We start from the raw sequence: 13,805 nt of genomic DNA on the forward strand, positions 1-13,805 counted from the left end.
CTACCTAGTTGGGATCATTTGAGCCCAGTTTTTTTTTTTTTTTTTCTCCTGCCCTGGCAGGGGGTCAGGCTTGAAGAACTATAAGGTCCCTTTGACCCGACCGCTATGATTCTATGAAGGCAGACATGGTGAAAGAGCCCCCATTGGCACAAAATGCAGCAGCTCAACTGAAGTTGGTGTGAGCCCATTGCCTTAACGTTTTTCTCTGCTGTACCCCCTGCTGAACAGAATCGTGATCAAGGTTTCTATATTGATATTCAGAGTCCTCCACTGAGATGGTTTGGACAGAGATGCCCAAGGGCTTCTGACCTTTTGTGACAGCTGCTTTATATGGGAACAAGAAATTGGTTAGGGAAAGGTTTGTGAATGCGGAAGTGAGGACTTTCAGAGGAGCAAGCCTGAGCCCAAGATAAATTGTAGTGACTAGTTTTGCAACAGAATTGCTATTGTAGACTTGATTGTCTATCAAGAAGTATTGTCCTCCTGCAATTCTGTTCAAGTACCTTCTTCTTCTTGTCAGCACATAGGATTAATGATGACTGTTGCTGGTTTCTAACATTTGGATGGTGCTCACATGCTATATAGGTGACTACCAAAAATATGCTGTATTTTCTGTTTTCTATTGTATATGACCTTCCTTCTCCCCCCTCCCCTCCCCTGAGGTCTAAAATTAAGGTGTGTCTTGTACACTAAAGATAATATAACAGAAAATAACTGAAATCATCATAAGAGTTGACCAAAATTCAAATGTATGCTAATTCCCCCCCCCCCAAATGATTTTATCCTTTGTGGGGTTGGGGAGAGGTTCTGGATAGTCTCTTCCATCTCTAATTTCTGAGATTCTTACACTTTAAATGGGAATGGATCTGAGACGGACAACATTTTTACAAGGAAATGCTGGTTTTCGTTAGTCAGTCATTCTTCTCTCCTGAAGAAGGGTAAATTAAAAAATATTCTATCTTGTCTTATCTGCATTTTGTCACTGTGTTCTCCTTTAATAAGGTACTGAGAACAGAAAATTCATCCTTGAAAAACGAGGTTCAAAATCTGCAGAGTCAGCAGCTGGATCAGGTAATTTTTTTATTTATTTATTTTTAATTTTAGGGAATGCATGTCCCGTGCAGAGTGACAGATGTTATGGTTGGACTGCCAAATGCTCTGAAGGTTTGGAAATGCCTTGTCTGAAATTGGCCAGCAAAGTGACTCTGCTCTGGCGTTTCAAGAAGAGTAGTGTCCCTACAAGGGATTGTTACCCAAAGAAGTAGCCGGGGCTGTGTGCTCCCCAAACATTCAGCCGGGAAAACTGTTTTTGCCCTGTAAGTGGGCTTTGTAAGCAAGTTGGCTGGAAGTGGACCTGCAAGTTCAGAAAGGTTGGAACTGCTGATGTAGCAGATGAAGCTGTGTCAGTTGGTCCATGAGCTCACAAGGCAGAAATCTGGTGGTAGATCTGCAGTTTCCAATGCTGCTGCCTGTTTATTTGATGGATTTTTCTAAATCCCGGTGTAAACAAAAAGTGCAAACTGAAATACTAAAGTTGCATAGTCAAGTGGTTGGCTATTGGGAAATGCTCAGTTTGAGGTTGCCTTTGGATGCCACCTGCTTAAGTGACATCTGATTTGCACGAATTCAACATTAATGTTCTTTTAATGCATCTTTTGGGCCCGTATATGTTTATGAGTTGTCATCCTTACTCTTCAGACCATTGATCTGCTTGCTTAATGACACTAGCCTCTACCACAGCAACCTATGGCAGCGCACTTTTCTTCTAATGTCAAAAATTCCTGGCAGGGGAGCCTATACAACAGGGGTGGCAAGATGCAGCCCGCGGGCTGGATGCAGCCCACCAGGCCATTCTATCTGGCCCATGGGGCCCCTAAGAAATTTAGAAAATTAATATTTAGCTGCCCCCAGCTGCCTGTCATGCGGCCTTTGATGGCTTGCCAAAGTTCAGTAAGCGGCCCTCCGCCCAGAATAACTGCCTGCCCCTGCTATACAAATACACTTATGCTTTTCGTCACATTTTGAATTGTTATAAGCATACAGTATCTGTCCTGAGTCTTCCTTGCTTTAATAGGTAAAGTGTAGTCCTTACAAAAGGTGCTAAAAGTTGCAGTACTTACAAAAAAAGAACAACAAATGCAGTGCATTCCAGCTAATTAAACCGGGCATCAAAGGAGTCTTTCTGCCTCTTGTTCTCCCCTGCACATGAATTTCCACCTAAGTCCTTCCCAAAGCTCATGCAGACAGTTTACGCTCAATACGCTTAATCTAGCAATGATCATCAGTGCACTTAATCAGTCCTTTTCTTACTGCACATCTTGATTTTTAATGCTGCTCACTTACAAAGCAGTGTGACCTGCACTTGGATACAGAATTCTTGATTGCACTGGGAATGCCACAGTCTATGCTTTGTACAATGTACTGGCAGCTTCAGGCCTAGGGAGAGTCAGATGCTGAGTCAGTTATTGACATACGCTTTTAATTGCATCTCTTAACCAAGGCCAGAGCTTGACCGTGCCTGGCCAGTTGAGAGCTCGGGGGAAGGTTATCGATGAGCCTGCTGCAGTAACGGCTCTGTGTTGTGAAGACCCAGCTGAGATCTCTGGGTTAATTTCACAGATACTTCCCAATGCCCATTGCATGGCAAATCCTTTGAGCTGCTAAAAACTCCAAGCCCAGATCTTAAACCAGTTGTCTAGAGACTTCAGTGTTTTCTGTCCCACTTAACCAGATCCTGAGCTTGCTATTCCTACCCCTCCCCACTGCCATCTGTAACATTTGAATTTTTCAGTCTTTCTGAAATAATTTGATTTTGCATTACTTTCTTTCCAGCCATTGGTGGAAGAACTTCAGAAAACGTAAGCATTTTTAATCTGTCTCTGAGGTTAACCTTGCCCCTCCTGTTTCCAAACTGGTTTTGCTCTCCCTCCTCTTAGCGTTCACTTTTAACTGGAAGATAGTGCGTGCATGGTTGGCTCTGCACAGTGCATCAAGCTAAACCAATGCTTTGGAAAATTTAGTAACCTGTTTACTGAATTAAGTTCATATGGAGCTGATTGCAGTAAAAGCCGCTCTAGTGTTGCCAACCAAGGCTGTGAGGTTTCTACACCTGTCCTTGAGCCAAAGAGCTGGAATTAGACATGATATTTGTTAAAATTTTTGACTGGTGCTGTAATGTGCTCTCTAAAAAGAGCATGCCTGTTTTCTGAACATATAATTTAAGGAAAATACAGCTGTAAGTATTTTGGAGTGTTTGCGAGAACTTTGTATCTGAAGCTGGGCCAGGAACAGTCTAGTAGAGCAGCTTCTGATTTTATCTAACAACCCAAGCCAGGTACCTACCAACTGTACGCAACTAGTTACTCAAACTTGAACTTGTGCTATGCTAGCCCATATATCTTCCTTTAGTGGCACCTTGGCTTTGCCCTATCATTTGTGTTGGTTTTCAAACTTGGAATCTCAACTTCTGTTGCAGAATATCGTTAACGTTTGGACAGCACATAGTGTGCTGGGGCCAGTTAGAGCTCCGCAGAGCTACTGTTAAGTTAATATTAATGAAGTTGGGATACTGTAGTTCAGCTCACTTTTGATGCTTTTTTTCCTTTTTGTTAAGAATCCATGAGAAGGATGGAAAGATAAAATCAGTGGAAGAACTCCTGCAGGCTGAAATCCTCAAAGTTGCAAACAAGGAGAAGACAGTTCAGGTACTGCTGAAGTAGCACTGTGTGCCTGTGTGTGTCTATACCACTGACTTCCACCTATTTGTCCTTACACTGCATTTGATAGTAGTTGACTTTTTTAGCATCCATTTTTGTGGTGTTTTGTGTTTCCATTGTCCAATCCTGTCTGTTTTGTCCTTGAAAAGGCTTTGGCACAGGAAATAGAGACTCTGAAAGAAGAAATAGGAAATTCCAAGCTTGAGATGGAAAAACAGGTAAAATTCCTAAGAGGCAGAAATGAGACAGCTTTGTAGTTGATGCTTTGCTTATTAGCATTTCTGTTCCTAGTACATGTTTTCTATTTTACTGGGGATTGTCACCAAGTGAAGCATGTTCTTATGGTGGGGATAAATTTATAGCAGGTACAATTTTGCTTCATCTACTATGGCATCTTCCAGAGACCCCAGAATTTGGGCTCAAGTGAGAGCCTTGGCCTGAGCTTCCGTAACTCAGAGTCTGAACCACTTGTTTCAGCTGGAGTGGTTGTGCACCAGTCTTGTAGTGGTGCCATGGTGCCCTCTAGTGCTCCATTGGGCAGTTCCTGTCTGACCACAAATGGGAGGGGGACTTATTGTCCTTTTGCGGCAGCTGTGAACAAACTGGCTAAGTCTCTTCCCTCAGTCAATTATCTTCTTCCTCTCTAGGGCCAGAGGGTCTGTCCTTTACATTTGCTTTCCAGATAAATGGACCAACCTTATCTAGCAGCTAAAGAAGTCTTTTAAAGAGTGAGTTATCACTCCAGATGCAGGAAATGATGGCAAATGGGGCTAGATGTCACAGTTTTATCTAATGCCTGTTGTCCCACACAGTGTCCTCCTATCAGGAAGCTTGCTTGATATTTTTTGCCTGTATTTCCCTTTTCTTGATTTTTCTTTTTTTTTCCCCTCCCTTTAGTTCTAGTGACAGCCTAATAGGCTCTTCTTTCTTCATCTCTTCCCTTTGGTGCTCACTTTGGGATTTTTCCTTTTTGTTTATACACACTTCTCTACTGTTACCTTTTCTCCTATATCAGTCTTTCCAAGTCCTGACAGTCTCATTTTTCCTCAACTCCCTCTGGTGTGTTGGTGCCCTGTGTTAATGTACTGCGCAGTAGCAGTGTCCTGAGAGCCATATGATAGGGATACGTACTCCATGAAGTGGTGCTCTAGGACCCCATATTTGTGCATATGCAGTCCTTGGCTACCACAAGCCAATAGACTTTTGGGAGACTTTGAAGTTACTGGTTCTCTGTGGGGCAGTAGTGGGAGAATGCAAATGAACTGTTTTGGCTACCCTCTGTTCATGCTGGCACTGAAAGGACTGAAACTCCCCACAGTGGTTGGCTCTGAAGCGTAGCTTGCTCTACACAGTAACTAGCCCTTATGTAAACTGTCCAGAGCCTCTGTGTATGTACTTTACCTTTTTTAGCCTTGTGAAGGGGAGCAAACATTGGGGTTTTTTCTGTATTAGACAAAAATAATATAAGGGCACATGGGGTTGGGCACAGTATCCCCTACTGGAGTCAGTAGGCTTGAGCTGGCAAGTTGCTTTCTAGGTCTCCTCCACCTTGGATCATGGGCCAAAAACTGATTTGGTTTTGTATAGCATTCAGAAGGAGCATTCCCTCTCAGGTTTATCTTTCCCCTCCACCCCACAGAAAGCTAAGTGCTCTGTTTGGTGTTTGTTCTCACAACAGAGACTTAAATGGTAGCACTGTGACAGTGCTGTATGTGGGGCTTTTTCTCTTACTGTGCTCCAGGGGGTGATTGAAATGCATTAACATTAAGTAGTGAAATCATTCATTTTGTAAACTTTTCACTTCCCTCCTTGCCCCCCAACCTGCATTTTGGGTTTACAGCGTTAGTGCCCATTTGAACAGTTTCTAGTGGTCTCATCTTCCCAAGCTTTGTCCCAAAGCGATATGAATAGTTGATGTCTCTTACCTATTTGACATGGGTAGTCTGTACTGCTTTTGGAGTGATTCAATTCCTGAATGTTATCTTTAGGTGTCGTTTGCTTCACAAGTCAAGGACCTTCAGATTCTGTAAGTATGGCTGCTAACAGCAGTGCCCAGTCTGTTCAATCATCCTCTTTCCTTTCATGCTCTGATGTGATTGGAGTTGAAATGTTCTTGTTTGTCTCTTCTGGTCTGTGTGAAATGAGTGAGTGGTATTTACTCCATTCCTAATGGCCATGTGACCTTGTTTTATGCACATAGTCACCCTTGTGTGCTTCTGCTGAAACGGCAGTAAGGCTGTCTATTGTGGAGTGGGCGCACATCTAGAGTGTGGGCTCCATAAATGATGCATTCAAGACTGAAAGCATGTTGGCAGGACAGCACGGGACACCTATGCGGCTGCTATCTATTCTGTATTACTGGAGAAATAGGTTTATAAATATCTTAGGCTGTTTTGTCTCCACCCTTCTCAGGCTGAAAGGTGTTGGCAGAATACGTTTTGCAAGGAGAAAGAACGTATGTGGAATCCCTGCAGTGCAGACTTTGCCCTCTTTGATATCATGAGCTGAGCCATAGATCCAAGGGCACCTTTCAGTCTGCCTGCTACAGTAGTGTGAACTGAAGAGTTCTCACACATTTATCTTCCTCTGGCAAGCAGCGGTGGAGCCTTTGGTCATGCCAGTCACTCTTGTTTGTACTTTATTGCAAAGTTCTAGGTTTCTTCCAGATGATAAAAGCTTTTTTTGTCATAATGGTACAGACTGAAGGGGAAAGATGAACACATGAGAACTATGGAGGCCTTATTGGAAGAGAAGCAGAAAGAGATTGCCAAGAAAGCAGAATGGTTGCAGGTAAACTTCTTTTTCTTTTTTTGTTATCCAGTGAAAAGCATCTAAATCTAAACACAGAACTTAAATACACACCATGCACTCATCTCCTTTGTTTTTCTATCCCAAGGGCCAGCAGAATACCATTGCACAACTGACCAGTAAAGTTCAGGAGCTAGAACAACGGAACTTGCAACATCTACAGGAGGTATTGCCGCCGGCAGAGAGAGATCATGTGGCAACAGCTAGGGTTTTTGTGTTGATTGTTGGGTGTGTTTTGTGTGTTTTGTTTTGGGGTTTTTTTTACTACTTTTTTTCACCTGAACCAGATTTTTTTTTTTTTTTGCCTCTACCCTGGCCTGTTTCAGAGCTTTGTCTTGGCTTAATTTCTGTCCAGTCAACTGGTGCGAAAAGGGGTACATGGGCATGCCTTCTGGCTCGGGGCTTTTGAACAAAGGCAAAGATATAAAAATAACAGACTCAGGGAGTATTTTCATGATGCTCCATTGATATATGCTCTCAGGCAGAACACCAGTAGGGATGGTAACAGTGGCCTGAAGCCTTTATGACTTCACTGCTGTTAATCCCTGCTTTTTCACACCTCTAGGCTGGATTGCAGTAAAGTGATCTGCAAAGGTAGCCCTAGGCAGGGCACTTCATGGCCTCAGCTATTGCAGGAGGTAACTGCTTGCTGTTTAAGTGGGTCAGGCTGCCATCTGAGCTCTCTCTCTAGAATCATTCTCCAGCTGCCCTTCAGTGTTTGTCTCTATAGTCTGGGCCTCTCCCCTTTGATCTGCCACAGAAGTTGTTTGGCTGGAAGGCTGTCCCCATTGTTAGACTCAAGGGCAGGCAGTGGCCTGTCCTCAGGGATGAAGTGGAGCTCTTCAGGCTGAAAGGGTACATTCATGTGGGAGCTAGTTCATGTTTTCTGGGGCGCAAGAAGTGGTGCTAAAGATGAATTCTTTCCACATCGTAAGTTGGGCAGTTGGCCATAGAGGAACTTATCCTACCCATGGGTGAATGTGATGGAAATGGGAGTGCAGATTTTAGGCCAGCTGGCATCAGATGTGCATGTTTGCAGTTTGCTGCAATGCACTCCAGTGCGCAATTAGAGCAGTGTAACTTACTGAATGTAACTGACCTAAAACACATCTGGTCTGGTGGTGGTGCCACTTGTTCAGACCACGCGTCCCTTGTAATATAAATGCTCACTGTTAGTTTGAACCCTTTTCTGTTATTGCAACAGATCCAAACATCTCCTCTCTTTTTTAAGGTTTCAGCTGCATCACAAGCCCAGGATCTGGAAAACCTGTGAGTATGGATAGCCAGAAATGTTCTCTGCTGTGCCTTTTGCTGTGGGATTTCTGTTGGCTATAACAGGAATTGGTGCTGATGGCAATGCATCAGGCGGCCTACCCACTGCCTCCTAGAACAACAAATGCCTGCTTGTCTGATTGGCCTGACTAAATAATAGCAATGCATACCCAGAGCAGAAAAGAGGAGATCCTAAAGGATTCCTTTTCCTGCACCAAAATCTATCCATACTGCTTGTATCTACTTTGTGATCAGTGCTCCTGCTTTTCAGTTGCTTTCCTCTCTACCATTCATTAAGTATATCAAGTGGTTTATCTTTGACAGTGTCCTGAGTCTATGCAACTTGAGAGATGGCAAGAGATGCAGATGGCTAGTATAAAGCCTTAAGGTTCATTCTAAGGCAGTAGCACTCTGGTCCCTGTCTTGTAAAGGGATATTACTGTGTTCTCCATTGTCAATGTAATTTTAATCTCATTACTTGTGATAATGTTGTCTAATATTAAGATGGATAATGAACGTGTGCATTTCAGAGGCGGCTGATTTTAAAAGCCTTGGATTCAGATGGGTGAACGTGTGTCATCTGACTGGTCTTTCTGGAGAGACCTTGCCTCCTGCATCTTGATCCCACCAACAGATAAATGGGGTTATCATCCAGAGCCTTGTTCTTGGCCATTCCCCTCAGGGCTGGGAGAAGGAAATCTGTCTACCTGCCCATGGGCCACGCTCAGATTTCCACACTGCCAGCACAGAGGCCAGATTTAATTGAAACCAGTTGGCTGGGAGGATTGGTTGTGGGCATTAGCAGTTCATTTTCTATCTGGTTCGAATACTGTCTTGGTAATTAATGACTAAATGAACTTGCTGTCTAATGCCTGAGGCTTCAGGGACATGCGTGCAGCACATGCTGTTGCAGCTGGTGCTATTTTCATCTTCCTTGGTGCAGAAGCCATTGCAAAGCTGCCTGGTTCTCTCCAGACTGGCCTCCTGTGGCAACTGTGGTTGTGCAGGTTTAATTTGATCACTGCTGCAAACTCAGCAACACCTAGAGTATCAACACTAAGTGACTTATTTATTAATCAGAATGTGTTTGTTTTCCAAATGAACTGTGCAGGCTGAAGGGGAAGGAAGAACAGGTGAAGAGGATGGAAGCTTTGTTAGAAGAAAGGGGGAGAGAAATCGCAAGCAAAGTAAAACAGTTGCAGGTGATGTTTTAGTATGGAGGTGCCCAGTGCAATAAATGGGGAGTGCCTGCCTGTGCATGTGTGTGACCTGGTTCTCTCTCTCTCTGCAGGATGTAGCAAAAGAGAATGAACTGTTCAAAGTTCAAATTCAAGAATTAAAGCAAGAGAACTGTAAACAGGTACGCCTTCACCTCTGTTAGCTGATGCTGATGGGTGTGGTTCCCCGGGCTCTGTCATGTTGCATGCTTGTCAGGGGAGTCACCATACTTTCAGCTAGGTTCAGTCCAGAACAATGGATGGAAGTGACATTAGAAATGCATCCAACTAACAAAATTGTTGGGTCCTGGGTCTTTCTTCCTACTTTCCCTTCTATTTCCTAGGCCTTCACTCCAGATTTAGACTCTTACCTACCACAGTCTTGCCTCCCACTCTCTGCCCTTGAGGCTGCAAATTACAGTTGCCAACTGGCTGGGCAAAGACAACTGGATGCCCTGAAAGGGCTTAGTGTGGCAGGAAGCACCAATTAACAAAGCCAGGCACATTCTCTGCAATACAACCAGCTGTTGTTCATCTGTTTTTAATTCTTTTCTGATCTGTTTGTAGGCATCTCTGACTGTCCAAAGTGAAGAGCTGCTGCAAGTGTAAGTATTGCCAGAAATCTAAAGGCTAGTAATGTTAATACACGTCACTTCAATTACTGTATGAAAAACTTGGCCCAAGTAAAAGCAGATGCTTCCCCAGAATATCAGCTTACATGAGTTGTATTTCTTAGTGAAGTTTAGCTGCCCACTTGTATTTCTGAATCATAGTCCTTAGCTGTGTCTTGCGCCAAATCTCTGCTGAGAACATAATGGAAGCAAGACACTTCTAGCTCAGTTTACATGCACTCCAGGTTCATAGGTAAAGCTTCATGCCTGGAACCGAGACTTAACATTTAAGTTTCCAAAAATGGTAATTGTTGGGTAATCACTGCCTTGCAGTAGATTCTTTTACATGTTGTGAGACAGTTTGTGCTCAGGAAGATCTCGGTGATGGATAACATTAGGAATGTCAGGGTGTTCCAAGGTAGAAATGAAACATGTTAAAAACTGCAGAGCGTAGGCCAGGCCTGTCTGCATCAACTTTCACAAGCTTTTCCTTTGGATGTGTTAAAACTCGCCGGCTTTTTTTCTCCAATCAGTCTGGATGGCTTGTGGAGTCAGGAGTGGCAGCTGAAAATTTGCATCCTCATTCAGACAATAACACCTGATTGTGTCTTTGTGCAAATTAGTGGCGTGTGTTAATGATGATCTATCCAGCTAGAAAGCAGAGCCTTTATGTGGTGATTAGTAAGTAGTGAACCTACAGATAAACACCTATGTAAGCAAAGAAATCCCACAGGCCAGAAAGCAGTAGAAATTGAGCATGTTAAGTGGACAAGTCCAGGTTTATGGACAGGCTCCATGAACCTGCCTTGGCAGAGCTTAGGTTTGGAAGGAAGTCTCTGTGTCATAGTCTAAATATAGTCTTGTATGCAACTGCCTCCCAACTTGCTTGTGACTCTTGTGCTAATTCAGTATTGCAGGAAAAGAGACCGAACTTACCAGTCTCCGAAATGAGCTAGCGTTTTTGGGCAATGCTGTTGAGCAACAGAGGAAAAAGAACAATGTAAGGAAATTCTTTGTAAACTTGAGGACTATATCTGTATGTACACAACCACACTGTGACCAGTATTCTGATGCCAAGCCAGTAACTCCACTTTGCCATTATACCATGTCACATGCTTGATTACACTCCCTTTTCCTTTTTCTCTTGGGACTGAATTATCTACCCTTGCCTAACGCTTGGTTAATTCTTTGTCCAGTCACTGATTCGATGGGCAGGGAAAAATTGCTGGAGAGCAGATTTAATGGCAAATATTCACACTTAATTTTTAACCTGGTTAACTGTGCTCTGAAATCTAATCTTTAACTCGGGTGGCGCGCATCTCATTTGTATCCAGTTTACTTAAAATCCAATAAGGGGCATTCTGTTTGTGATGCTGAGACCTGACTTACTCCACTTCCAGACGCATCTTCTCCCACTTTTGCAGTAAGAGCTTATGAGGAGGTAGCAGCCCTTTCATGGCAGCTATCAGTGGTGCTGTATTGATCAATTGATGGGTGTCCAAAGTGATATGTACTAGGTGTATGCCCAAGAAGATGCAAGTAACTTCCACAGAAAACATAATTTGTCCCAGACTGAAGGATAAGAGGCTTTACAGATGTTGCAAGAATGAAGGATGGACAGAGTTATGGGATTTTTAGATGATTGTTAAGAGGAGAGTATGAATATACTAAACCTATGTAGATGGTGGAATAGTATGTAGGAATCTGTTCGTTGTCTGCCCAGTGTTGGGGCAATGGTTAAACCTTTAGGTTCAAAAGCTCACTGTCCCCTGCACGTTATATCTAGAGTGCTCTTCCTGTTTTGTAAGCAGCAGCATTGCTGTTGGGAGACTCAAGTTAATAGATGGTTCCTGCAAAAAATGTGGTATGTACAATGTCTAGTTTTTCAGGCCTCTTTTATGTTGCAGCTAGAATGTGTGGTAGTCTTAAGTCCAGTTTTTTGCTGGTTAGGCAGCTGGAGAAGTCAAATTCTCAAACACCCACAGTCTACCCACACAGTGCCCATACCCCTTTCCAGAAAATGGAAGTGGAGTATAGTATTTTTAAATCTAGTTTGCCACCTCCACCTTGGAACTGCAAATTTGCCTGGCAACATCTTGTGGAGCACACGTTTGATGACCTTGCCAAGAGAAATGCAAGAGTACAGCAAGTTCCTGTGTTGTTCCCCAGCAGACCTTTGTAAAGTGCTCATCACTCTGGCGAAACAGGAATCTTAGAGGAGGGCCACAGTTCTTGGTAACTCAGTGTAACAGAGAGCAGCTCTGCTGGGTACTGCTGTGAAGTGAGGCTCTAACCTTTGTATCCACACAGACACCCACTGGCTTTGGCTTCAGTCGAGTTGTGCTTGGGTGCAGGGGTCTGCCCAGTCAGATCTATTTGCAAGGCTGGGGCTTAAACGCACACCTCTCTGTCTATTTGGGTCCATTTCAGAGTATACAGCTCAACATACCTAACACTCTGTGTAATCTGTGGTTTGGTGTCTGTGTTCCTCACTACTTCTGAATACTTTTCTCTTTCTTCTTACAAGTGCAGTCAAAGTGTGGGGGTGGCCAACATAATAATGATATGCTTGTTAACACAATAACACTTGATATGGTTCTGAGGACGGTGTGGGGAGAATTGGCATTTTGCTTTTTCATTCAAACTCTTAAACATCCCACTTGTTTTTGCTAGTGTACCTCATCTTACCCAGCAAAAATCATCTTGCAGTAACCAGCATTTAAATGCAAATTACTGAATGGAATGCAAAATCTCTGTCTCTGAAGTAAAAGCAGAAACAGTTTGAGTATTGGCTGAACTGAAATCATTCTTTCTAAAAACGATTAGGACCTTCGGGAGAAAAACTGGAAAGCAATGGAAGCATTGGCATCAACTGAAAAATTGCTGCAGGACAGAGTGAACAAGACTGCCAAGGTTGTAATGTTAACTGCTAGAAACGATGCATTAAGCTACAAACAATTCTGCAGCTGGTTTTTTAAATCCAAATGAAGCATTTAACTTTTACTGCAATTTTATATAGAAAAGTCTGTTCTGAGTGATCATTCATATACTTTCACTTCTGCTGCTTCTTGTCTGTTATTTTTCTTAAGTTATGGGCATGCTGATTTTGTTTTGTTTGCATAATTGTTAGAGCTGTTGTGAATCTTTCCTTTCATGGTGGGTTCCAGAAAATAAGGTTGTTTGATGCTAGTGATTGAACTGCTAGTGGGCTTTTGCCTTGCTTTAAGCTTTAGTAGCTTAGTGAAGAGGAACTACTTGATTATTTTGAGGAATTTCCCAATAAACAATTTATTATTCTACCAAAGTTAGTTTGGAAAGCCTGATCTTGAAAGCATAGGAAGCTGTCCAGGCCCTGATGAACCAAACATGATGAATGAAGCCATGGGATTTTGAATGAATTGTTCCCAAAGTTGTTTGTTTCTTAATACATGGCCTCACTTATACTAACTTTGCACAAATCATGTAGCATCAAAATAATGCAAGGAGCTGGCTTTAAAGAAAAGCTTAGGGAGCCAGAGTAAGGGGGGGAAATAGTCATTGGGAGTTGTCCATGTCTTAAAAGAAAGCTTAAATGCCCTCTGCTTAGCCCACTCTCAAGAGGATGCTTGTGTAGCTGCTGCTTGCTACAGCTAAATGCTTGTTTTCTTTCTTAAGCAGGCTCTTGCAGCTCATTGATGGAGCTTATACTGTTGAAAACTAACCCATTTTAACCCTATAGCTTCACAGCCTAATGTCTCCCATCTTTTATCTCTCTGGATCTCAACTTCCTAATGCCACAGATGACACTTCCAGCCGAGTAACTCCAGAACAGGAGGCTTGGTAATGTCTATGGCCGATTGCAGGACAATAGTGTTCGTGTTGAGGTTTGCTTCCCAGAAACTGCCATCAGCACGGGGTAGAGGATTTTGCCTTATTTAAAAGTGAACTGGAGCCTCCAGTGAAGAGGAGTCTGAGCTGGCTGAATGGCCATGTGCTGCAAGCAGGAAAACTGAATGTTTTGTGGATAGTCCTGTTTTTAAACATGCCCCATAGTAACTGGGTGGTGTCCATCAGCTGCTTCCTATGTGTGTAAATTTGCTGAGCGATGCCTAAGAAGCCCGCAAAACCTCACACAGCTCTAATAATTATTTTCCATTTCATCTGGGGCTCTTGAGAGGATGGCATAAGGATTTCCCTGGCAA

The 13,805-nt window shown here is 43.1% G+C and overlaps 1 protein-coding gene across 10 annotated transcripts in view; it reads left to right on the plus strand.

Annotated features, from left to right (window-relative positions):
- The window catches only part of KTN1 (kinectin 1), a 96,190-nt gene that overhangs the window by 59,468 nt on the left and 22,917 nt on the right, over positions 1–13,805 (plus strand). For 8 of the 10 annotated variants that reach the window (XM_019550872.1, XM_019550869.1, XM_019550868.1 and 5 more), the window contains exons 21-33: positions 1,003–1,071; positions 2,833–2,858; positions 3,614–3,704; positions 3,866–3,934; positions 5,705–5,742; positions 6,416–6,506; positions 6,613–6,690; positions 7,756–7,793; positions 8,908–8,998; positions 9,088–9,156; positions 9,581–9,618; positions 10,534–10,624; positions 12,451–12,537. In XM_019550872.1, coding sequence (XP_019406417.1) covers positions 1,003–1,071; positions 2,833–2,858; positions 3,614–3,704; positions 3,866–3,934; positions 5,705–5,742; positions 6,416–6,506; positions 6,613–6,690; positions 7,756–7,793; positions 8,908–8,998; positions 9,088–9,156; positions 9,581–9,618; positions 10,534–10,624; positions 12,451–12,537 — 876 coding nt within the window. The remainder of the gene's footprint in view (positions 1–1,002; positions 1,072–2,832; positions 2,859–3,613; positions 3,705–3,865; positions 3,935–5,704; positions 5,743–6,415; positions 6,507–6,612; positions 6,691–7,755; positions 7,794–8,907; positions 8,999–9,087; positions 9,157–9,580; positions 9,619–10,533; positions 10,625–12,450; positions 12,538–13,805) is intronic. The other 2 variants (XM_019550871.1, XM_019550875.1) reach the window with 1 other exon arrangement.

This window comes from Crocodylus porosus, unplaced genomic scaffold (assembly GCF_001723895.1).
Source record: "Crocodylus porosus isolate Cpor-Errol unplaced genomic scaffold, CroPor_comp1, whole genome shotgun sequence".
Taxonomy (NCBI): Eukaryota; Metazoa; Chordata; order Crocodylia; family Crocodylidae; genus Crocodylus; species Crocodylus porosus.